General features: G+C 40.1%; 1 protein-coding gene across 2 annotated transcripts in view; it reads left to right on the forward strand.

The window, feature by feature from the left end:
* Positions 1–26,747, forward strand: part of STK32A (serine/threonine kinase 32A) — a 129,913-nt gene that overhangs the window by 99,545 nt on the left and 3,621 nt on the right. For both annotated transcript variants that reach the window (XM_041765138.1, XM_041765136.1), the window contains exons 8-12: positions 4,413–4,510; positions 9,406–9,522; positions 12,144–12,269; positions 14,433–14,561; positions 26,287–26,351. In XM_041765138.1, the coding sequence (XP_041621072.1) occupies positions 4,413–4,510; positions 9,406–9,522; positions 12,144–12,269; positions 14,433–14,561; positions 26,287–26,351 (535 nt within the window). The remainder of the gene's footprint in view (positions 1–4,412; positions 4,511–9,405; positions 9,523–12,143; positions 12,270–14,432; positions 14,562–26,286; positions 26,352–26,747) is intronic.

The following is a 26,747-nucleotide window of genomic DNA, read 5'->3' on the forward strand; positions in this document are numbered from 1 at the left end:
AGCATCGTTCTGAGTGTGTGCATTACATCATTGAGACTAAAACTTCCATGAGGCTGTTACTATTGTTAGTCCCACTTGAAACACACCAACTGGGGAATGAAGCGCTTTGCCCCAGGTGAAGGGAGGGATACAGAGCCCCGACTCCTGAACACTCTGCTGTCCTGTGGCTCCTCTATGCCTCCAGTCTACAGGCTTATCCAGCCAGAATTGCACCTCGTTTCTCTCTGGCTCCAGAGCCTTGGTCTTGGCAACTGATACTCTGCTAATTTTCCCACGCCAGTGTAGGTAACTATCATTTTTGATGACCATGCACCACAGAATTAGAGGACTGCATCAAATTAACCAGTTCTTTATTATTGAACCTTAGGTTGTTTCTCACGTTGAAATATAGATAAGTCTGTAATGAAACTCCTGTTAGCAGAAATAGGTCCTGCGACTTGTTTATCTTTGAGATAAATTCCCATTCCAAGAATTCCTGGTCGGTGGACACTTAAGTGTTCATGTGTTCTCCTCCTGAATGTCCGCATTGATTTCTGCTCATTCATTCTCGAAGTGTCAGAATATTTACTTCTCTGCATTCTCAGCAGGGCTGCACAATGAATATCTTTAATCTTCCTGAAAAGATCATTTAAAACAGTCCCTCATTAGGATACTAATACTGCAGTTCCCTGACTTTTTAGGTAAATTGTGCATGTTCTTTGCTCATTTCCTATTAGGGTGTTAATATTTTTATCCTATCCTGATATTTCTTATTGATTATATAAAAAATTATAGACCCTTATATATTTGGAATATGATAGTGTATCATATATGTTATAAATATGAGAATATGATTTCCTACCTCTTATTTTTTTTAAAGATTCTATTGATTTATTCATGAGAGACACAGAGAGAGAGAGAGAGAGAGAGAGAGAGAGAGAGAGGCAGAGACACAGGCAGAGGGAGGAGCAGGCTCCATGCAGGGAGCCCGACATGGGACTCAATCCCAGGACTCTGGGATCACGCCCTGAGCCAAAGGCAGACGCTCCACCACTGAGCCACCCGGGCGTCCTGATTTCCTACCTTTTAGTTTGCTGTTGTTCTTATGGCATTTTTTATATAAAGAACTATTTTTCTAACGTCACACTATTAGTCTTTTTTATAGTTTCTACCCTCTTCATTATTTTTTAATTTTTTTCATTAATTAATTAATTAATTTGAGACAGGAAGAGAGAGCATTGGAGGGGGCGCTGGAGGAGAAGGAGAAGGAGAGACAGTTTCCGGCAGATGCCACAATGAGCACAAAGCCCGATGCAGTGCTCGATTCCATGACCCTGAGATCCTGACCTGAGCCGTAACCAAGAGTCAGTTGCTCAACCACTGCACCCCTAGGCACTCCTATAGTTTCTACATTTGATGTTATTCTTAGTAAGACCTTCTTATCTCAGATTTTGGATATGGTTACCTAATATTTTTATTACTGTTATAGTTTCATTTTCTTCTTATTCCAATTACATATAAGATACGTAATTGGAATGAAGATATGACATAAGGATCTGACCTTATTTTTTGTTATATCATTAAATAAATGTTTTGAGATGACATACCAAACAAGACCTGTTCCATGTTGATTTAAAATATGTTCATCATAAACTAAATATCCTTATATACTAGCACATACATTCTGTGGTTTTCAATTCTTAATTATTATAATTTTATAATATAATTTAATTATTATAACTATATAATATAATATTACTTAATCCTATACATAGGATGCAAGTCCATGTCTTTATTCTTTTTCAGAAAACTTTTATTATTCATAGATTTTTTTCTGGTAGCTAAAATTTATGATTTTTTTTTGTAAATTTCATTAATTATTTCTATTGCATTACATTTGTGGATTAGGTTTGGGGCCCTTTTTAAATTTCTTGACCAAGAAGCTACTATCTAGGGGCACCTGGGGGCTCAGTCATTTGAGCTTCTGATTTTTTTTTTAAGATTTTATTTATTTATTCATGGGAGACACAGGCAGAGGGAGAAGCAGGTCCATGCAGGGAGCCTGATCCAGGACTCGATCCCGGGACTCCAGGATCATGCCCTGGGCGGAAGGCAGGTGCTAAACCGCTGAGCCACCCAGGGATCCCTGAGCTTTTGATTCTTAATTTCATCTCAGGTCATGATCTCAGGGTCTGAGATTGAGCCCCACTTCAGGCTCGTGCTCAGCATGGAAACTGCTTTTCCCTCTCCCTCCCCCTCTGCTCTCCCCTCCATCAAAATGAATAAATAAGATCTTTTTTTCAAAATTTACTATCTAGGTGTTTTAAAAACTGAAAACCGGGGGCATCTGGGTGGCTCAGTCAGTTAATCTGCTTTCAGCTCAGGTCGTGGTCCCAAGGTCCTGGGGGCGAGCCCGGTATCTTCAGGCTCCCTGCTCAGCTGGGGGTCTTCTTCTCCCTCTCCCTCTACCCATCCTCACCCTGCTCATGATCTCTCTCTAACTCATATAAGTAAATAAATACAATCGTTTTTAAAAAGAAAAACCTGAAAACCAAATGATGGAAAAAATCAAAATAGCCAATAGATAAATTAAAATGGAGTCAAGCTTATTAGTAATCAAGAGAATGCCAATTTAAACCACAATAAAAGATCAATGCACATTTGCAATGTGGGGAGAATTCAAAAGGTCAGGTAACACCAAGTGTGGGTAAGGAGGCTGAGCAAAAGAAACTCCGTTACACTATGGTCACAGTGTTAATCGGTACTACCACTTGGATTAATAGTTGGCCATTACCCAGAATATGTTTAGACGCACGTCCTTTTCCCAGCAGCTCCCCTCCAGGAACATACCCTGTGGATGTGTGGACTTTTAGAAGTGTTCATGACTGTACTGTTCACAATACTCTCAAACTGAAAATACCCAGATGTTAGGTATCCTCCGCTGCCTGTCACCTGTCACCCAGGGTACTGGTAAGGGAAAGTGGAAATAAAACCCATTTCTATCTAGTCTAGGGGGTACCATGGGGTCAGGGCCATTATCTCCCAAACTGCATGGGGAGCCATGATGTAAAGAAAGGACGCAGTGATGCACGAGAGATGAAATCACTAGGGAATGAGGCTCTTGCGGTCAGGGTCAGTCCTGGGCCTTGGGCTATCAACATTCTACCTCTGATTGGATGTCGTCAGCAGGATTTTACTTGGGACTTGAGTATCCTAGGTAGTAAGCCTGCATGCAGGCCTCACATCACAGCAATTTCCTTTCCAGAGCCAACACCTTACTGTCAGAAGCTTGGGTCAACTGTGTATAGCTTTTGACAAGTAAAAGCTATACACAGAATTTCCTATGAGTGTTGGCTTCTCCAGAACAGAGACTAATTTTTGGAGCACTTTCTAGGTGCCAGGCACGGAGCTGAGATTTTGGCATGCATTGTCTCATTTAATTTCTCACCTCTATAAAGATCGCCTTATTATTTTGACCTTGCTGATGAAGATTCTCAAGTCGAGCAGCTGACTTTTTCAAGGTCAGAATAAGCTGTAAAGGCAGGATTTTCCCCCAGACAGCGTGGCTCCAGAGCTAATAATTGTCACCGCTGCTTGTTTACTTGACTCCTCATTGTTTATTTATTCAACATATTTCTGCTGAGTGACTCTAAATGCCAGGTTCAATATTAAACACTAGAACTGTAATGGTGAGCGTGCAGCCCTTGCTTTGTGCCTTACCCCTCACGAGTTAGGTATATTTTTGGAAGAGTATGAAGAAGGTTCACCAAGCATCAAAGTGCTTGGAGAATACATAACTATGAGGTCACCTCCAGGGGCAAAATGGACTGTAGCTTTGCTTTCCCTTGGAGTCCTTTCAAATAACTCTTACAAAGCGTAAGTTTCTCCACCTGCTGTGACACCTTTCTCAGAGTGCCCACTCTCTCCTCTTCTCTCTCTCTCACCACCAAGAGCGGGCTGTAAATGCTGCTCTTGGGTCTTCTAGGGGACTCTGAGATGGAGAGCCAATCCAGTGTACCTCGCACCAAATTCTAAGTGTTTGCAGCAGTAATCTACATTTTAGTCCTTTAGCATAAATCTTCCAAATCAAGACAACAAATAACAACTTCCCCCACATTTGACTTTAGGGTCAGCTGAACTTTTGACACCTTACGGGATCCAGTTTTTAATAGTTACGTGATATAAATAAGAGAAGAATTTGCCCATCAAGGCCTGCGCAGGCCCGTGTGTTGGCTGATGAATGAGGCCACTGAGACAAGAAAATTAGCCATTTTTGCCTGCTGTGAGCAATCTAGCAAGGGGTGATAAACATCCCTAGCAGTGTTTCTTCCTTTTATTTACCCTGGTAATGTGCCTTTGGAGGAATATTTCTGGAGCAGAGATTCGTTAATGTCTCAGGGAGTAAAACTGACCTAACTTTTCTGTGTTTTCAGCACCTGAGATGTTCAACTCCAGGAGAGAAGCAGGCTATTCCTTTGCCGTGGACTGGTGGTCCCTGGGAGTGACGGCGTATGAGCTCTTGAGAGGCCGGGTATGCACTTCTCCTTGGTTACTCTTCCAGCAAGTTTTATTTTTAGGATGAAAGAATAGATTTTCGTTGTTGTTATTTTGTTTTTGCTAAAAATCAAGCAGTTTGTTAGCCAGGTTTGAAAGCACTATGCCATGGGATGCTTGGGAATTCTGCACATATTCACTCTCCTACCTTTGGATCCTAGCATGTGAGCTAACATCAAATGCAGATAAAATTAAATGAATAATAAGGGTATTACAAACTCCCAGAGAGGGAAAATCAGTGCACCTCACTAAATATCTTGTGTAAATATATTTGTTTGTTTAAAGAAAATCATTTTGCACTCACAGTATGGGACTCTAACTTCGACATACTTCCCCAAGGTGGAAGTGAATTATTAATATGACACAATTCATGCCCTGTCTTGTCGGATTCCTCTCTGTCACTTGCCTCCTGGGTTCTGAGTGTAGGGGCAAATGAGCGTCATATGTTTTAAAGAAGACATTTCCTAAACTAAGAAAATGCCTAGAAAGAATTTCACCAACAAAATGTTTCCCCCTCCATATTATGTTACCTCTGTGGTAGTTCTCTATATTAACATTTGTAAGATTGATTTTTTCTTTTCTTTTCTTTGGGCAGGGGGGAAGGTAAAGAAAAGTTACTAACAGCTTATTGAATTTAAATCCATTTTGTGAAGTATTGCCCTTATGAGTTTTTCGAGGTTTATCCATTGTTATGTTTTTATCTCTTCTACGTCATTAGACTATAAATTCATTAAAGGTGAAACATGTACCTTATACAGTTTAGTATTATCCCCAGAATTTAACTTTAAATAGACACATAACAAGCAAGTATTGAATGAAGGGGGGCACAAGGCACAACATATCAGCCCAGCCACAGTCTAGCAAAGAATCACCAAGTAGGCTGTAGGTAATTAGGTTTCAAAATCTAGCTAATCACATTTAATTACAACTATGAACACAACCAGACCACAGAGGATGGGGGCTAAACATTGATTTCCTCCACATTTACAAATTCTCATTTATAGAAAAATATATATTGGCTCAAGGACAAATATGCCTGACCTTGACATCTCTGTGGTTTCTGACCTTCACTGCAGTCTTGATGAATGGGTCCCTTAGCTATTGACCTGCTTTGTCTGCCACTGTAAGGGCAAGGTCTGTCTTTTCTAGCTTTGGGTTATTCTAAAATATTAGCTTCTAGTAGGTATACACATAGTTTTGTCCTAATTGTACATCCTGCATATAGCTGCAACTCTTTTGCTCTCATGCTCCTGAAATAAGACTATGATCACAACACCTCATTTTCTCTGATCTAATGTTTTACTTTTTCCACCTCATTCATTCTTTATATTCTTGCTCTTACTGTATATGCTGCCTAGGAATTGTTTGATAGATCCTGTCACTGCACACTGTAATTTCTTTATAGCGTGCATTCCATTGATTTAGGGGTGTGTGTATATTAGTGTGTGCAGTCTATATAAATATTTATGGTTTCTGTGAGTAGACTATAAGCTCCACCAGTGTAGAAATCATGTCCCTCTTGTTCTTGGTTTCCCAACACCCAACAGAGGTGCTGGAACATCATGGGCATTCAATAAATATTTGGCAAATGAATAAATATACAACTGTGATAATGGATGAATTAACATGGGTTTTAAATTTTAAAACTAGAAAGATAAGTTCTTGTATAAGACAAAGGCAATTTGACTATTTTTCATAGGTTGACAGATCATGAGGATTTTTTAAAAATTATAAGTTCAGTCACATGGCCTTCTAAAGTATTGAAAAAAGCACATTTAAATCAGTTGCCTCTAGGGCCCCTGAGTAGCTCAGTGCTTGAGTGTCTGCCTTTGGCTCAGGTTGTGATCCCGGGGTCCTGGGATCGAGTCCCACATAGGGGACTCCCTGTGGGGAGCCCACTTCTCCTTCCGCCTGTGTTTGTGTCTCACGAATAAATAATTTTTTTAAATCTTTTTTAAAAATTTAAAAAATAAATGAGGGCAATAAATAAATAAATAAATAAACGAGGTTCAGCAGTTTAGCGCTGCCTTCAGCCTAGGGCCTGATCCTAGAGATTCGAGATCAAGTCCCACGTCAGGCTCCCTGCAGAGAGTCTGCTTCTCCCTCAGCCTGTGTCTCTGTGTGTGTCTCTCTCTCTCTCATAAATAAAATCTTTTATAAATAAATAAATAAATAGATAGATAAATAAATAAATAATAAACGAGTTGCCTGCAGCATTCATCAGTTAACTTATTCATTTATCAAATCATTTTATGTTTTTAGCTGAGAAACAGTAAGTTTACAAGCAGCAATGAAATTAGAAAAAAGAAAAAAAACGTACGCACCTGCCCATATAAACCTGGAAGCTGAAGTGTGCCAAACCTGCCCCGACTCTTAAAGGTATAGAGTGCATCCCGTGTAGTGTGGCCCACAGGCTTTGGCTAGTAGACCGTCAGTAAGCACTGATCACAGTGATAAGGTAGCGAGCACATCTTTCTAAGGCTGAGTTACATGAGTTATCTCCACTGTTTGGTTACTGGGACAAATGAATCCTTTATTCAGTCTTGTGGAAAGAAAATAGGTGGCAGGTATGTGTGCATACCTTGCATAAAAAAATTAAAGTTTGGCCAGTCTCCTTTTTGGGGAGTCAACTCCTAGCACTTTGTGCTTCCCCAACCAACTTGACGTTGACATACCAGGTGTAGAGTTAAGCCTTTCTTCACATCACCTTTATTGATGACTCTCACTGTTCACTATTCACATTTGTATGATGTGTCTGTCTATGTTGTGTTCAAGAATAACACAAATCTCTCTCCTGCACTGGGTATGTGTTAGCTGCTCTACGGAGAACTTTACATGCATCATGTCATTTAATTTTTCCAACAAACTCATGTGGTGGTTTATTTTACAGATAAAGGGGCTCCGTCACACAGATAAAGGAACAAATTGAGTGCCTCAATTTAACACTCAAATCCTTCCTTGCCTTCATAGCTCAAGATCTTAACTACATTACCTTTCCCACCCCCACCCCCAAGCTTTTATTTAGATTCCATTGGGTAACAATGTAATATCAGTTTCAGGTGTAGAATTCAGTGATTCATCACTTACATTCAACACCCAGGGCTCATCACAAATGACCTCCTTGTTGCTCATCACTCACTTAGCCTATACCCCTGCCCCTCCCCGCTCTGGTAACCATCACTTTGTTCTCTGTAATTAAGAATCTATTTCTCAGTTTGCCTCTTTCCTCCCCACCCACATGTTCATTTGTTCTGTTTCTTAAATTCCACATATGGGTAAATCACATGGTATTTGTCTTTCTCTGACTTCTTTCACTTAGCATAACATTCTCCAGCTCCATCCACATCAATGCAAATGGCAAGATTTCATTCCTCTTGATGGCTAACATTCCATTATATAGAAAATGGAATATATGTGCATATATAGAGAGAGATACCTATCCATTCATCAGTCAATGGACACGTGGGCAGTTCCCATAATTTGGCTCTCGTTAATAAGGCTGCTACAAACATCAGGGTTCATGTATCTCTTTGAATTAGTATTTTTGTATCCTTTGGGTAAATAAATACCTGGTAATGAAATTGCTGGATTGTAGAGCTGTTCTATTTTTAGCTTTTGGGGGAACTTCCATAGTATTTTCCAGAGGGGCTATATCAGTTTGCATTCCACCAACAGTGTAAGAGGGTTCCCCTGTCTCCAGTTCCTCGTCAACACCTGTTGTTTCTTGTGCTGTTGATTTTAGCCATTCTGACAGGTGTGAGGGAATATCACATTGTGGTTTTGATTTGTATTTCCCTGACAATGAGTGATGTTGAGCATATTTTTATGTGTCTATTAGCCGTCTATAATCACATTACTTTTTAATACTGATTTACAGCAGGAAGAATATGAAACTCTTCCATTTCTTTCAGTTTTCTCCATCAATCCACAGTCATTTATTACATATCTTGAAAGGGTCAGGCACTTGATAAATGTACATAGCCATATTAACTGTCCCATTGTTGGTTAACCTAATATGGAAATTTTGTTCATTCAACAAACATGTAATGACCACCTACTGGGTGCTGGGTTCAGTGGACACAAATATGAATAGGACATGATCTCTGGCCCTAAGTAGCTCACAGTTCACACAAAAGATAAAATCCCATAAATCCGTTTTGTGAACTAGAGAAATTAATATAGGTAAAGGCTGCTCTCTAGTGGACAGCAGTGAAAAATATAACAAAACCACTGCTTTGTTTGATTTCTTATCCCCAAAATTAAAACCAGAGAAGAACTTGGTTCTCTCAGAAGTAAAAATATTTTGTCTTCTGATAAAGTTCTCCACCCTACTCCACATAACTAGCAGCTCATAGGATTTTGGACTGGAGTTAAAGTTTCCTGGGCCGCACTCTACCCTGAGCTCACTACTGATTCAAGAAGCACAACGAGGTGTAGAGTACAACTCTGGGCCTCTTAATAATTAACATTTAAGTAACAATTTTTTTCAAGTTCCTTTTACTGAACACTTGTCCCATGTTTTAGGCAAATACTTAGGTAAGCTGCCTTACAAAACATCCCAAACTGGCATCTCAGGTGGATTGAGTGCACAGAAATGTTTCATTTGGCCCAACGGGTTTTTAACAAGTTTTTAACAATTCTAAGATTTCACAGGAAACTACAGATTTCTGGTGTCTTTTAAAATAAATAAATAAATAAAAGATCTGGGAACAGTAGACCACATTTGCATATGAAAAAACAGTCAGCTGGAAGGGGTTAGAAAATGATACTGAGATTTTACTGGTAGAAAATTTAGCTTCGGGAACACGTGCGAAACAAAATTTTTTTCTTTACCCTTTAAATACGAAGACTCTTATTTTTTCTCTCCCCAAGAGACCGTACCATATTCGCTCCAGCACTTCCAGCAAGGAAATCGCACACATGTTTGACACGGCTATTGTGGCTTACCCCTCTGCCTGGTCACAGGAAATGGTGTCACTACTTAAGAAGGTAAGAAAGAGGACTGCATGAGCAATGCAAGTGGGAAAAAGAAGCATGCTCTCTGGTTTGAGGTGAGAGGTAGTCTATAATAGTGGAGGCAGCCACGAGAATACACATTTCGAGAGTGGGCTTCGCCCCTAACAGCTTTCAAGCATGTGGCTTCAATAAGGCAGCACGTGTCCTCTTGCTCAGTAGTGTCAAACTCAGGGTGTCCAAAATGGAGTTCCTGGTCTCTGTTTCCTGGACTTCCTGTGATGTTCCCTTTCTCAGCGACTGGCCCCTCCATCCATCCAGTTAGGGAAACCAGAAACCAGAAGTCACCCATCATCCCCATATCCAGTTCATTGCCAAGTTCTGTAACCTGATTTTGTAAATATCTCTTGAACCCTCTCTCTATCTCTACTGCCATCTCCCCAGTCCCACTGCCATCAGGTCTTGCCTTATAACTGGTTTGTCCTGTACACTTTTACATACTGCATTCAGTTCTCTCCTCTGCCCCATACCGATCTTTTCAAAGTAAAATTCATTGTCTTCTCATGGTTCTTAGTATTAAGATCAAGAGGGGATCCCTGGTGGCTTAGCGGTTTAGCGCCTGCCTTTGGCCCAGGGCATGGTCCAAGAGTCCCGGAATTGAGTCCTGGGATCAAGTCCCATGTTGGGCTCCCTGCATGGAGCCTGCTTCTCTCTCTGCCTGTGTCTCTGCCTCTCTCTCGCTCTGTCTCTCATGAAATAAATAAATAAAATCTTTTTTTTTTTTTACAAAAAAAGAATTAAGATCAAGATTATTTGAATTAAGATCAAATAAAGGTTCTCACTACCAATCAAGCCCCATTTTGGACTTTTGTTCCCCTTTTGACTACACATAAACTACTTTAGACTTCTTTTTCTCTTCTCCTTTTCCTCTCCCTTCTTACTATCATATGCCAGTCTCTTACCACAGGGCCTTTGCACATGCTACTCCTGCCTGGAACAATGCCCCACCCACAGCTCTTCCAGCTCCCTCCATTAGATCAACACTACTCAGTGGGATTCACTGACTGTTCAAGTCCATGAACTGTTTCCTTCAGGCCCATGAGAAGTATAGAAATTGAGAGAAGCATTTAGAAACTGTTACTGCAATTTGATACTGCTGATGCCTCTAAATACATGGTCAGTGGACTCATGTCACTGAACAGGGTGTTAAATCACAAGCTACACATGGTGTGGCACTGCATATAAGCCATGCACAATAAGATCACATATTGATCTGTGTAGGAAATTAAAACAAGCAGAAAAAAATGACACTTCTACATAGATAGAGAAGCACAGCTTTAGATCTCAGCTTAAATGTCACTTCCTCAGAGAGCTTTCTTCTGCCATAAGGTCACATAGCACTATCTTTCCTTCATACCATTTTTTATTTGAAATTATGCATTATATGTGTGCGATTCTTGGGTCACTGAATATTGTATTCTAAGCCCTATGAGGACAGACCGTGGCAGGCTTCTTCGCCGTGCCACCTCGGCATCCATTACAGAGCCTGACAGGTGGTAAGGTCTGGTGTTTCAATAAATGAGGTCCATAGTGTCCGTCAGATTTTCAGGTGCCATATTCATGAAAAGGATTACTAGCAATAGTAGTAACAGCTAAGCAGTATGCACTGAATGATTATACGGAGGAAAGAATGAGGAGCCCCAGAGGATGCACTTGGCTTTCTCCCAAGAGGGAAAATCACAAAGTTGTGGCCAGTTAAGGACAAGGGCTTTGAGGGCCTGGGGTTCACACCTGTGCCTCCCGTCTTTGGGGTCAAGTTCCCTGATTTGGAATAGGGATATTGATAATGTCAAAGATGAAGAGACGGGTCATTTTCCGTAAGCAAACTTTCCTCAGTTCCCAGACAGCCCTCACCCCCAGAATTACACCCCCATAATCCATGACTATGGTCTCCAGGGGCATTCTCAAGCAGAAGTGACATTTCCATTTGAGCCACAGGACTGATATGATATTAGCTGTGGCACGGTTACAGGGAGAAAAATCTTTAATCACAATTTCCAAAACCCAAACTGTAACAGTAAGCTTCGTTACATCTTATCTGTGTCACACCCAATATATTTTGATTAATTGTATGAACAGATAAAACTTCTAGTAGGAAGTCAATTTCATTTGTGAAAACACATGAGCATTCACCACCTAAGAAGGGCTGACCTTGTCTTAGGTACTTTATATACTTGACCTCATTTGTTCCTGCCCATAACCATGTAAGTTAGGCTACATGGTTATGGGTTATTCCTACTCATAACCATGTAAGTTATCTCCTTTTTATAGATGGTAGACTAAGGTTCAGAGGACAAACTTGCCCATAGTTAATTAAGTAGTAAGAGTCAGGAATCAAAAGTATGTTTGACTCACTAGGACAATCTGTTTTCACTCACCACACTGCAAAAACCTGCTTACAGCTCATTCTATCCATGCATGATCACATTGTTCATGTACCTATTATCTGTATTATTTGATAGGATTAGAGAAGGGGAACACTGCCTCATTTCCTTCAGACCTATCCTTGAGAACTTTTACAGGGAATTTGTATAATTTTTTTTTTTTGCCCCACTTTGACCTTCATCATGATCTTGCTGTTTGTGTTCCATTGGCAGCTACTTGAGCCCAATCCAGACCAACGATTTTCTCACTTGTCTGATGTCCAGAACTTCCCATATATGAACGACATGAACTGGGATGCAGTTTTGCAGAAGAGGCTCATTCCGGGCTTTATTCCTAACGTGAGTCAATCCTAACAAACCCATAATCACTCTCATTCAGGTACACGCACGGTCTCCCTAGGTAACCACACCTATGTTGTCAGACAGCCAAAATCCTGTCGTACAGATTAGGAGAGGGAGGCCCGCACAGGGCACAGGGGCCACCAAGGGCCGTGGGGCTAACAAGTGGCCAGGTGGCCTTCTCATCCAGGGCTGTCTGCATCTGGGGTGCTAGCTCCTAATCCTGTTTTGCGGTGTGCTTCTACTGGAAGGAAGCCCTAGCCTTCCAGAGTCATCCCCAGGAATCTGCTCATTGAGGAAACAGTATTTCTCTGACCTCAAAGACACAGAAATTGGTATCCGTGGAGTTCTGTGAGTCACCGCGTTGAAAACGTTGGGGTTCTTTTTACCATTCACCCCTCTTCCTTTGGGGGTTGCTGCCACGGAGCTCTCTTCGTGAGGACAAGCAGCCAAAGGGAAATGATTCCCACCCGGTGAGTGCCTGGCTGAGGGACATCTGTGGCCTCCTGGTGAAAGCCGGAGCCCAGAAGCTTTGGCCAAGGGGCGCCAGCGAGGACTCTAGCCCGCGTTCAGCGTCAGCAGGACTGGCAGAGTAATGTAGGCCTCAGGGGACGGCGGCGCAGGCCTGCTGGGGGCGTGAGGGGTGTGATCCTGCCCTTGCAAATGGAGGGAGACGCCTGGTGGACGCTGGGCTCCAGGGCCCCTCCGGATGCTCCGGGAGCCTGTGGCAGATGCAGGTTCCTCAGAGGTGGGCCGGGAGGTGTGGGGCTGGGGGATTCCCTCTACCTGTCCGCCAGACGCACCTGAGAACTACCTGGGAAACAGAGCCCCAGTTCCTGCCTTAGGAGAGTAACTAGAACGCGATTTCCTTTCCCTCAGAGGGCTCATGGGGCCTTTAGGAAGGAAATGACATTTAAAATCGAGGAGCCAACTCTTTGTGTCTTCCCCAATTTCTTTTGGAAGTGTCCTGTAGTTTTTAGGGTATAGATCCTTTACCTCTTTGGTCAGGTTTATTCCTAGGTATCTTATGCTTTTGGGTGCAATTGTAAATGGGATTGACTCCTTCATTTCTCTTTCTTCAGTCTCATTGTTAGTGTATAGAAATGCCATTGATTTCTGGGCATTGATTTTGTATCCTGCCACGCTACCAAATTGCTGTATGAGTTCTAGCAATCTTGGGGGGGAGGCTTTTGGGTTGTCTATGTACAGTATCATGTCATCTGCGAGGAGGGAGAGTTTGACTTCTTCTTTGCCAATCTGAATGCCTTTTATTTCTTTTTGCTGCCCAATTGCTGAGGCTAGGACTTCCAGTACTATGTTGAATAGCAGTGGTGAGAGTGGACATCCCTATAGTGTTCCTGATCTCAGGGGAAAGGCTCCCGGTGCTTCCCCATTGAGAATGATATTTGCTGTGGGCTTTTCGTAGATGGCTTTTAAGATGCTGAGGAATGTTCCCTCTATCCCTACACTCTGAAGAGTTTTGATCAGGAATGGATGCTGTATTTTGTCAAATGCTTTCTCTGCATCTATTGAGAGGATCATATAGTTCTTGTTTTTTCTCTTGTTGATGTGATCTATCACACTGATGGCTTTACTCAGACATTAGATATGACAAATACCCACCATCTGCTTTGACGTGGATGGAACTGGAGGGTATGATGCTGAGTGAAGTAAGTCAATAGGAGAAGGACAAACATTATATGGTCTCATTCATTTGGGGAATATAAAAAACAGTGAAGGGGAATAAAGGGGAAAGGAGAAAAAATGAGTGGGAAATATCAGGGAGGGAGACAGAACATGAGAGACTCCTAACTCTGGGAAATGCACAAGGGGTAGTGGAAAGGGGGGTGGGTGGGGGGACAGGGTGACTGGGTGACGGGCCCTGAGGGGGGCACTTGACAGGATGAGCACTGGGTGATATGCTATATGTTGGTAAATTGAATTCCAACTTTAAAAAAGTAATAAATAAAATAAAATAAAATAAAATAAAATAAAATAAAATAAAATGAGCCTGAAAGCCAGCACAGCTGCCAATCCTCTCAGGGGAGGAAGCGCAGCCCCTGTGCCGGCCGCTCCGTCCAAATAGGTGGGATTCCGGAGTGACCCTGCATGCGTAGAGTAGACCCTGCATGCGAGGACTGAGCCAACCGGTCTTTCTTGCAGAAAGGCAGGCTGAATTGCGACCCCACCTTTGAACTCGAAGAAATGATTCTGGAGTCCAAGCCTCTTCACAAGAAAAAGAAGCGTCTGGCGAAGAAGGAGAAGGAGATGAGGAAATGTGATTCCTCTCAGGTGAGCGGGCGTGGGCCTCCTCCTGACGGCAGGCCCAGGCCCAGGCCTGGGAGCTTCTCGGGGGAGGACCCCTCAGCACCCCTCGCCCTTCTGTGTGTGCACAGTCGCTGAGCACCCAGGCAGCTCTGGGGTCACAGCAGAGCCGTGACCCTTCACTGCAGACCCCTCGCTCTGCCGCCAACTCCATGCAGCTAGTGCCCCCCTCCAGCTCTCACTTCAAATTGTACAATTTCCCGGAAGACACGCCAACTGGTAGCTCTGCAAACAAACATGCTCGATATCCCTAATTTCTCTAGTCCTCCAGGGACACTGTGTACTTTCACAGTTTCCCCACGTTGGTCATAGAAGGGGCCCCTTGCCAGCGGCCTGTCGAGTACTTTCTACCGCCTTCCAAGGGGTGCTGCGCTGTGGCACAGACACCCCCCCCCCCCACCCCCGCCGCGCCTGTGGCTTCTCCCTTCAGCCTCCTAAAGGTCAGTTCTGCGCATCAGAACCCACTGGCTCCTCCAGACTTGCTCTTGCTTTGCACCTGTAGCGCTTGCCTGCACGGGCTCCTCGGCGAACAGGCCCCAGAACGTAGCCAAGACCAAGAGCTCATCTTTATTATAAATGTTCTAAAGTTTCAGTGATGACGGTGATTTGTGAATGACTTCCTACGGGGCCCACCACCCTCTACCTGGTCCGTGTCCCCTCCCCAGCCATCCTCGTGCTGGCTCATCCTTGCCCTCACTCAAAATCCTCTAACCATCTGACCCTCAAGGCCTATAGGTTTCACTTTTCTTTAGGACCCTGGCTTTTCCCTTTTTCTTCTATGTTCCACTCTCAGGTCTTCACACAGGGGCTTTCCTGTCATCCTTTACACCTTAAATGCAATTTGCTGAAGAGAAGGTCCCTTCGCTCCTGTGTACTTTCTCAGCCTCAATTTTTAATGCCTTCATGATATTAACATAATTTACACAATATTTATGTGTTTGTACTTCTTTTCCTATCCCACTAAAACGAAGGCTCCTTGTGGGGGAAGACCAGGTCTTACCCACCAGTATCTTCATGGAACCCCAACAAGTGCCTGAATACAGTAGAGGCTCATAAACAAGAGGTTCAGCATATTGGAAGGAAATGAAATCTTGTAACCAGACAGGGAAAATTAGGCATCGCTCTGCCGAGAGTTACAAAGTCATGTTGCCCCACCAGCATCTTCCTGGGGTCCACTCCTGCCCTACTTCTTTCCCAACACCGGGCCCCAGGAAGCATCTCTCCTGATGTGAAAGGCCACGAACCACTTACCAGCAGTACAGACTCTAGCATTTTCTACCATCACCCACTGCTTCCCCCTTTCTTCCAGGCCTCCTATCAACCTCAGGATCATTTACCAGGAAGTGGCTTTGCCCATGATAAAAACAGGCCCTTCCATCTCTAATCAGGGAAATGTACATTGCTTGACCTTTTTGTTTTGTTTTTAAAATTTTATTGAGGTAAAAAAAATTTTATTGAGGTAAAATATATAGAACACGAAATTTCCCACTTTAACCATTTTTAAGCGTACAATTCAGTGGCATGAAGTATATTCATGATGTTATACAGCCACCACCGCTATTCAATTCCAAAATTATTTGTTACCCCAAACCCCATTTATCTTTACTTTCTTTCAGCAATGTTCTGTTCTTTTGAGAGTACACATTTTTCACCTCCTTGGTTTAACTTATTCTTATGTATTTTATTCTTTTGGAAACTATGAAAATGGAATTGTTATTTTTCTTTTTAGTGGATTGTTAAGACCTGGTGTGTAGAAACAGAACCAATTTTTCTCTGCTGATTCTGTATGCTGCAACTTTGCTGAGCTCATCTATTAGCTCTATTAGCTCTACAGCTTCCTTGTGGATTCTCTGGGATTTTTCTATATATAAGACCATGTCATCTGCATATAAGTATAATTTTACTCCTATCTTTACATTGTAGATGCCTTTAATTTGTTTCTTTCCGTGACTGCTCTGGCTAGAAATTCCAGTACACTGTTGATAACAATAGTAAAAGCAAACGTCTTTGCCTTTTTTCCTATCTTAGGGGAAATACCTTTTCCCATTAAGTATTGTGTTAGCTGTGAGTTTTTTTAACTGTGAGTTTTTTTATAAAAGCCTTTTATCTTATTGAAGAAGTACCATTTATATTTCTCGGCTTTTTAGTGTTTTCATCATGAAGGGTTTTGAATTTTGCCAAATGCCTTTTCTGAGTCAAATGAGATAATCTTGCACATTTTCCTTTTCTTAGTTCTATTAATGTGATGTGTGATGTTGGCTGGTTTTCTTACGTTGAATCATTCTCACACTCCTGGGATAAATCCCACTTTTTCATTGTGTATAATCTTTTAATATGCTGTTGGACTTGGTTTGCTAGGATGTTGTCGAAGATTCTTCTACATTCATAATGAGCTTTGTCCTGTAATTTTCTTCTCTTTTGATGTCTTTAGGTGTTTTGGTATTGGGGTGAAGCTGGGCTCATAGAATGAGTTAGAAAGTGTTCCCTCCTCTTCTGTTATTTTTTTTCCCCCGAATGAGTTTGAGAAAGATTGGTGTTATCTCTTTTTTAAATGTTTGGTAGAATTTACTGCTGAAGTCATCTGGTCCTGGACTTACCTTTGTTGGAATGTTTCTTCTTACAGATTTTTACTTGTAGATTACTCTTTACTTGTTACAAGTCTATTGAGATTTTATATTTTTTCTGAAGTCAGCATAATCATTTCTTTTTCTAGAAAGTTGTTAATTGCATCTAGATCTTATTGTTGATATACAGTTGTTCACCCTGTTTTTCTATTTCTATAAGGTAAGGTTGAAAGTCATGTCTCCACTTTGATTTATGATTTTAGTTATTTGCATCTTTTCTTTTTTTTCCTTACATATGGCTAAACATTTGTCAGTCTTGTTCATCTTTTCAAAGAACCAGCTTTTGGTGCGATTATGTCTGTTGTTTTTCTCTTCTCTATTTCATTTGTCTCTGCTCTCATCTTTATTATTCTCTTCCTTCTGCTAGCTTTGGGTTTAGTCTGCTTTTCTTTTTCTAAGTCGTCAAGGTATGAAGTTAGGTTATTGATTTGGGATATTCCTTTCTAAGGTAGACGTTTACAGCTAAAATTCTCTCTGATTACTGCCTTCCCTGCATCCCCTAACTTTTAGTAGGTTGGGTTTTTTTGTTTATTTATCTTGAAGTTCTGGTGATAGTTTTGACACAATGGTGAAGAGTTTGTTATTTAATTTTCACATATTTGTGAATTTTCCAGTTTTCCTTCTGTTGTTGATTTCTAGCTTCATTCTGTTGTGGTCAGAGAAGATAATTTGCATGGTTTTAATCTTTCACAATGTATTGAGACTGTTTTATACCCTAACATATGGTTTCCTTCCATGGTTTCTTTTACATTTTTTAGCATATTTAGGATAGTTGTTTTAATGTCTCTGTTTCAGGGTGGCTCAATCAGTTAAGCGTCCAACTCTTGGTTTCCGCTCAGGTCGTGATCTCAGGGTTGTGAGATTGAGCTCTGCATTGGGGTCTGCTGGAGATTCTCCCTCTCCCTCTGCCCCTCCTGCTCAGCTCTCTCACTCTAAGGTAAATAAATAAATCTTTAAAAAAAAATAGGGGATCCCTGGGTGGCTCGGCGGTTTGGCCCCTGCCTTTGGCCAAGGGAGCGATCCTGGAATCCTGGGATCGAGTCCCACTTCGGGCTCCCGGCATGGAGCCTGCTTCTCCCTCTGCCTGTGTCTCTGCCTCTCTCTCTCTCTCTATCGTGAATAAATAAATAGAATCTTTAAAAATAATAATAAAGTCTCTGTTTAGTAAATCCAATGTTTGGGCATCCTTAGGGGTAATTCCTTTGAATGGGCCTTGTGATTTTGTTGTTGAAAACTTGACATTTGAATATTATAATGCAGTAAATCTAGAAATCAGATTCTCTCCTTTTGTAGGGTTTGCTCTTTTTTAATTGTTGAAGGCAGTACTTGTCTTTTTTAAAGTAACTTTGACAAACTACTTTTGCAAACACTGTATTCCTTGTCATGTGTCATCCCTGCAGTTCCTGTTATGTTAGCTTGTGTTTAGCTAATATTTTGACAGAGATTTCCTTGAACCCCAGGAGCATTTTTTAAGTTGCTTTTTTTCTTGATTTAGTGTTTCCTTGGTTGTTAAAAAACCTTTGACTGCTTTCCAGAATTCTGACAAAGTTAGCTCCGACAGTTTCTGCTTGTTTTTTGTTTCTGTTGATGAGAGCCTGGAACTGCCTGCTCTAATAATTCTGTTCTAGTTCCTCTAAATCTGGTACCCTAGGTTTAAAAATAAAAATTATTTTGCTTCAAAATAAAGGTTAGTATTCCCCCAAAGAGGAATTAGGAAGCTCGTGAACCTCAAAACGGTACTCTTATCTACTCTTTGACATCAAGGTTTTTAAAATGTGAGGATCAATCTTGGCAACTCATTATGGTATTACCATGTTCATTCATTTATTGTTCATTTATTCAATACTCGATTATAAAGTGGTGGCTATGTCAGGAAATGTCTCCAACTTGCTAGTCATTGCTGCCCTTAGAGTACAAAGTGCTCTGGGAATTATTCGTTGGTCCTGAGAGAGAGTCCAGGACAGGATTTCCAGAAGAGGAAACACTTGATCTGGTTCCTCTAGATTGAATAGAGGTGGCCATGCAGAAAACAAAGGATGAGGCCATTTCAGGAGTGGTATATCCGGAGAGTATAGAAATGCCTTCATTATTTCAAAAGAAATTAAATGGCAGATGGTTGCCAATAGTAGGAAATACCCACCCATGCTGTGTTCAAGAGGCCTGTTCCACTGCCCATCCTCTGCCCCTTCATCCAGAGACACACCCCAAGGCATCCTATTCTTCTAGCCAACTCTAACAAGAGTATCAATAATAGCCACTATTATTGATGTTAGCTGTATCTTAGTTACAACTAAGATATGTTGTTAGTTATATCTTAGCCTCCAGTTCTGTCCCACTGTAGCTAAGAGTCACCATGCTGCTCTGGGATCTGATTCATCACTGCTTAGGCACCATATTAGAAAAGATGCAAGTATTGACAAGAAAATTCTAATTGAGCCACAAACTTGGAAAAGATATCAATAATCCAAGTGTGATCATTTTAGTGATAATGCATAGTCTCCTACGACTCCCTCAATCTTTAAACCCTGTTTCCCGCTTGGAAAAAAATTTGCACAAATTTTTTTGTGCAAGATAAACCCATTGGCTTATCTTCTCCTTCTCCACATTTCATCTCCTTTCTTATTTTGCATTTCATTAAAATGGCAGTTTTCAATATAATTTTTTAGCCCAATTAATTGTATTAATAGAGCCATCATTTTCATTTAAAGATGTACTTTAAATATCCTACAAACCTACTTACCTGTGTTTTATCTGGTCAGTTTGTTTTGGTTAAATTGTTTTAAGAGGGGTGTCTGGAGGTTCAGTCAATTAAGCATTCAACTCTTGATTTCAGCTCAGGTCATGATCTCAGGGTTGAGAGATCAAGCCCCACATTAGGCTCCACTCTGGATGTGAAGTCTGCTTTAGATTCTCTCTTTCCTTCTCCCTCTGCCCCACCCACTCCTCACTTACTCTCCTAAAAAAATTGTTTTAAGAGATACTAGGGCAAGAAAGATAATTTGCAATATATATTTATTCTGTGGGAATATAAGTATATACTAAAAAGCTTTATTAATGGGGAAAGCTCTACAGTGCCAATTTTGTGTATGGAAAAATAAAGCCTCTTATAATATTTTTCATATATCTTATTTTATATATTTGATATTTATATAATATATATTTGGCACATACACATATTTCTGCATATACTTGCATAAATATGTGTAGCTCTAGTAGAGATGCTTTGTTTTTGTTTTTTAACTTTTTCGTGCGGGAAAAGAGGTGAGGGGAGTCATGCCTTAGGTGCCTTCTCAACTTGTAAAGGTAATCTATGTAGATATTTACATCTTAAGGGGAAGGGATAGGGATATAAATGTGGCCCTATCACCAGGCCCATAGCTTATTAAGGAAGAGATCCACTTGATATCATAGACACACTAGAGGACAGAATTTATTTTCACAGGGCTTATTAACAACCTCTGAAGTCCAAAAGTCCTCCAAGAGACTTTCTTAGGAATATCTGCCAGAATCAGTTTTTTATGTTGTTTTTGTTTTGTCTTAATGATGAAGATTTCTTATCTGTAGCTGTAAGAGAGAGGGAACATTCTCTTCTTTTCATCTTGTAATCATGTAGACTCTTTTTAACCCACTGTTAAGAAGGTCTGTGTGTTTCTAGACTAAGAAACGAATTGCATTAGTGAGTACTGAGCAGAAAGGGGCATGCTTGAAATGCTCTAAACTTATAATAAAGATAAGAAAGAGGTAGAATTATCTTGTTAAGAAGATGGAATGTGGGGTGTGTAACTATCTGCATGATGGTTTCTACATGTTGAACAGTCAACGCTAATACAACTAGCATACTGGTAAGTTGATCTTTGATAGAGTGTTTAAAATCTGTTAAAGAGGGGCACTGGGGTAGCTTAGTGATTGAGGGTCTGCCCTTGGTTCGGGGCGTGATCCCGGAGTCCTGGGATCGAGTGCCCTATCGGGCTCCCTGCAGGGAGCCTGCTTCTCCCTCTGCCTGTGTCTCTGCCTCTCAGTGTCTCCCATGAATAAATAAGTAAAATCTTTAAGAAAAAAATCTATTAGAGAGTACATGTCCTCTCTCTCCAGTGAGAGCTATCATCTCTTGTGAATACTTCCTGTCATGACCAAATGAGGCAGTGTGTGTTCTGGTTACTTACCAAATAGCTATATGATTCTTTTAAATGTAATGATTTTTTTTAAAGATTTTATTTATTTATTTATTCATGAGAGATACAGAGAGAGAGAGGCAGAGGGAGAAGTAGGCTCCCTGCCGGAAGCCCGATGTGGGACTAAATCCCGGCACCCCAGGATCACACACTGGGCCAAAAGCAGATGGTCAACCGTGGAGCCACCCAGGTACCATAAACGTAATGATTTAAACATTAACATGAGTTAATCCTTTGTAAGCATTTATTCCTCTATATATATAAAAAAAATAGGAATAGCAATAGCTGTTTGCTCTGCTCATCCCTGAGAATTAGGTTCAAAGAGTTCTAACCAATCCTTTCCTTCTCAGTCAGATAAGACCCATTCATCCCTCCATACTCCTTGCCTCCTGCTCCTTTCCTTCATCTTTTCTTTTTGGCTACTGTTGTTGACTTATCCATGTCACTAAACTTCTTAAAACTTTTTCATCTAAAGTAAAGGAAAGAAAACATGTTGAATGTGAACACTTCAAGGACCAGGGGTGGAACTCATGGGGTCGACAGTGCCATATCACAAACTCCTCCCTGAGTGTCTATTTGATATCTTTAGGTAACACAGGATTAGGTGATAGAGAAACAAATTCACATGCATTTCTGTATTTTAGTTGATTATAATCTTGATTTTTAATGTTAAACATATTTTAAGTGTTAATATTTTAAATATTTCTCATGTTATATTTTAAGTAACATTTCAAATGTCCATATATGTATCTATAGCTTTATATGTGTTTATGTGTGTTTATATATATTTTATATAAACATACATATATGTTTATAACATATATAAACATGTTTATAAATATATTACACAGTATTTTACATATATTTTATAATACAAAATTTTGTGTATGTTTATGTTTTGTTAATATATGATATATAATACATAAACATATATACATATATAAACATAAAATATTGTATATGTAAAAATATTGTATAATATTTTATGTATATGTATTTATATTTTATATAATACATCAAATGTTAAAATAAAAACACCTTGTGAACTATACTAAAAAAAACCAAAAAACCTTTAGTTCAATTAACCAAGGAAAAAAGAGAGAGGACCCAAATCAATAAAATATAAATGACATTACAGCTGATAGCACAGAAATGCTAAGGAGCTTAAGAAACCACTGTGAACAACTATATACAAACAAACTGGACAACCTAGAAAAGATGGGGTGTTTTTTTACTAAGAAAAATTCTTAGTAACATACAACCTACCAATTCTGAACTAGGAAAAAAATTAAAGATCTGAAGAGACCAATTACTAGTAAGGAATTTGATTCAGTAGTCAAAAATCTCCCAATGAAGAAAAGTCCACCAGTGAAACCATAGTGAGTTTTACCAAACATTTAGAGAAGAATAAACACTATTTCTTCTCAAACTCTTCCAAAAAATCAAAGAGGAGGGGACACCCCCAAACTCATTTTATGAGCTTAGCATTACCCTGATACCAACGCCAGAAAAAGACAGGAAAAGCAAAGGAAACTCCAGGTCAATATCCTGAGGAATACAGATGCAAAAACTCTCAATAAAATACTAGCAAACCAAATTCAGCAGTACATTAAAAGGATCATTCACTATGGTCAAGTAGGATATATCCCTGGAATGTATATGGAGATGGCTCAACATATGCAAATCAATTAACACGATATATCACATTGACAGAAGTGAAAGAGAAAAATCATATCATCTCAAAAGACATAGAAAAAGCATTTGACAAAATTCAACATCCAGCATGAAAAGAAGTCATAAGAAATTAGATATAGAAGGAACATATCTCAACTTAATAAAGTCCATATATATCAAGCCCACAGCTAATATCATACTGAGTGATGAAATACTGAAAGCTTTTCTTCTAAGATCAGGAACAAGTCGTGGGTCCCCATTCTCATCACTTCTATTCAGCATAGCACTGAAGTCCTAGTCAGAGCAATCAAGCAACAAAAAAGATATAAAAGGCATCAAAATTGGAAAGGAAGAAGTAAAATTGCCTATTTGAAGATGACATGATTTTATATATAGAAAATTGTAAAGACTTCACTAAAAAACTGTTGGATCTAATCAATGAAGTCAGTAAAATTGCAGGATACAAAATTATCATATAGTAGCATTTCTATATTCTAACAATGAGTTATCTGAAAAAAAATCCCACTTACAAAAGCATCAAAAAACAATAAAATACTTAGGAATGAATTTAACCAAGGAAGTAAAAGACATTTGTCCTGAAAAACAGGATGAAAGACAAAACAATGATGAAAGAAATGAAAGACAACCTATATAAATGGAAATAAATCCTGTATTCATGGAATGGAAGAATTAATATTGCTAAAATGTCTGTATTACTCAAAGCCATCTATCTATAGATTCAGTGCAATCCCTATCAAAATTCCAATGAGATTTTTACAGAAGAAGAACAAAAGAAGTCGTAATATCTTTATGGCACCACCAAAGACCCCAAATAGGCAAAGCAATCTTGAGAAACAAGGACAAAGCAGGAAGCATCATATATCCTTTTTTCAAGCTATACTACAAAGCTATAGTAATCAAAACAATATGGTACTTGCAAAGAAACAGACACATAGATCAAGGGAATAGAATGAAGGGTCCAGAAATAAACCCATACAAGTATCATCAACCAATACTTGACAAGGAAGCCAAGAATATTCAATGGAGAAAAGACAGTCTCCTCAATAAATGGTGCTGGGAAAATTGGACATTCATGTGTAAAAAGAAAAATGAAACTAGACCCCTATATCTTACAAAAATTAACTCCCTCAAATTAACTCAAAATGGATTAAAGACTTACACGTAATGCTAGAAACCATAAAACTCCTAGAAGAAAAAGTAGGAACAAAGCTCCTTGACAATGTCCTTGGCAATGACTTTTTGGATATAACACCTAAAACACTATGAACAAAATTTAAAAGAAAAAAAAACAAGTAGGACTGCTTCAATAAAAAGACAACTTATAAAATGGAAAAAAATATTTGCAAATCATGTATCTGATAAGGTGTTGTTATCCAAAATGTATGAAACTCATACAACTCAAAAGCAAAACAAAACAAAAACAAAATTTATTTACAATAGCCAAGGCATGGAAACATTGATGGATGGATGGATGAAGTTGTGGTTTGCTAGCTTACACATACACACACACACACACACACATAGAGAGAGAGGAATAACTAATATTCCTTTAAAAAGAAGGAAATCTTGCCATTTGCAACAACATGGATGGACCGTGAGGGTGTCATGCTAAGTGAAATAAGTCCGACAGAATGACAAATACTGTGGGATCTCAATTATGTGTGGAATCAAACCAAGCAACAAACCCATAGAAAAAGGGATCACATTTGGGGTAACCAGAGGCGGGGGGTGGGGTTGGGTGGGATTTGAGTAATTGGAGGCAGATGGTCAAAAGGTACAAACTTTCAGAGATAAATAAGTACCAGGGATGTAAGTCCAACATGATGGCTGTATGACCTACAGAAAGGTGTTGAGACAGTAAATCCTAGGAGTTCTCACCAAAAGGAAAAACCATTTTTTCTTTTTTCTTTTTTAATCCATATGACAATAGGTGTTAACTGACCCTCTCATGGTAATTATTTTGCAATATATGAAAATCAAGTCATTATGCTGTACACCTTGAACTTATACAGGGCTGAATACCAATTATATCTCAGTAAAACTAGGGGGAAAACAACACTTCTGATAAGGATGTTTCTAAGAACCCAATGTATAAGCTATATATTTTATATATATTTTTTATCTATATAAATACATAAATTTTTTAAATAAAAATCTTGGTAAAGCTGCTATCAAGAAGCTCAATTAGATTATATTTATCCCATAGTTTCATGTCCCCCGTGACTGATACTAGAAACCCTGAGGGTTACAAATACCCAATTCTGAGAATAAGAGTAAGTGTAGCAGAGTCCTGTTTCTCTCTTTTGTTTTGCTCCCTCCCCGCTCCTCTGAAATGTCATCTCCTTTTTATTTGCCTCTTGTATCACCTAAACATTCCCTCAGGAAAGAAATCTCTTCAGTACTTGAAGACCTACTATTTCCCAATTCCTAGATTTTTTTTTTTTAACAAATGAATAAATATCTTTTCCTCGGGCCATACTTTTTCATCAGAAGTCATTTGGAAGTATTACACAAGTCGCAGACTTGTAAAACATGACCTGGGTCTGACACTGGCCCAGGCCTGGTGATTATCACCGCTTTGAGGTTAAATTTTCCCATTATGATGGGGGAGTCAAGAGAGATGGTGAAAGCTGGACAGTAGAGTCAAAGCAGGGTCTGTGAGAAAGCCACAAATGCAGAAGATCCTGCTCACTGCGCCTGAGGTACAGTTAATCAACCCCATACAGTCATTGAGGGGAATGTTCCACCAGAGCTCAAGGCCCAAGGAGAGCCCCGAATTAGGCCCAAGGAGAGGCCCCAATTAGGCCCAAGGAGAGCCCCCAAACCATTCACAGGAGGGCCAGATGACTGCCCAGTAGGTAACCAGCTCAATAAACCCTCACCCCCACACACCTTTAGGCCGTTGTTTCTTCATGGGCTGAGTGGCTGGAAGACATCATAACCCAAGCCTTCCTCGCTGTGGGGAGCAGAAGTGACATATTTTATCCTCTTGTGGTTTCTTATTTGTTCCCCTCTTACTCTAATTGGGGTCTCCTGCCACACATTTCCAGTGTCCATTGTGAAGATCCACTGGTGCTTCTTAGATCTGAGCCCATCAGTGAACAGATAGTAGGTTGCTGGATGTCCGAGGGTCCCCACCGGTCTGCTAACCGCATCTCTCTCTCTCTCCCCCACCCCCACCCCCACCTGTTCCCCTGGAAGACGTGCCTTCTCCAAGAGCATCTGGAGTCTGTCCAGAAGGAGTTCATCATTTTCAACAGAGAAAAGTAAGTAAGCCCTGGTTCAACAGTAGCCCAGCAAACGATGGAATGTTTGAGCCAGACTTTACTGGCAGAGCCTTCAGAGATTAACATTTTTAAATTTTTTCTAATATCAAAAATTATATATACATATCCGTAATGGGGAAAATTGGAAAATTCAGCCCTTTTTTTTTTTTCTTTTTCTGTATGAGATTTCAAAACCTGCAATACGTGAATTAGCTTAGCATCAAGTTTCCGTTTCAGGGAAGGACAGAGGAAGGAGACTCAAACACTTAAAATCAGTGACACATTAAAGATGGTTTCCTTGACTCCCTCCCCTTTCTCAGTTGTTGGGCTTAATTCTATCACTTCAAAGCTTAAAATCATCTGTCTTTTTAACAATAAGCCCTGGTGTTGCTTTTT

Source organism: Vulpes lagopus, chromosome 8 (genome assembly GCF_018345385.1).
Source record: "Vulpes lagopus strain Blue_001 chromosome 8, ASM1834538v1, whole genome shotgun sequence".
In the NCBI taxonomy this organism is placed as follows: domain Eukaryota; kingdom Metazoa; phylum Chordata; class Mammalia; order Carnivora; family Canidae; genus Vulpes; species Vulpes lagopus.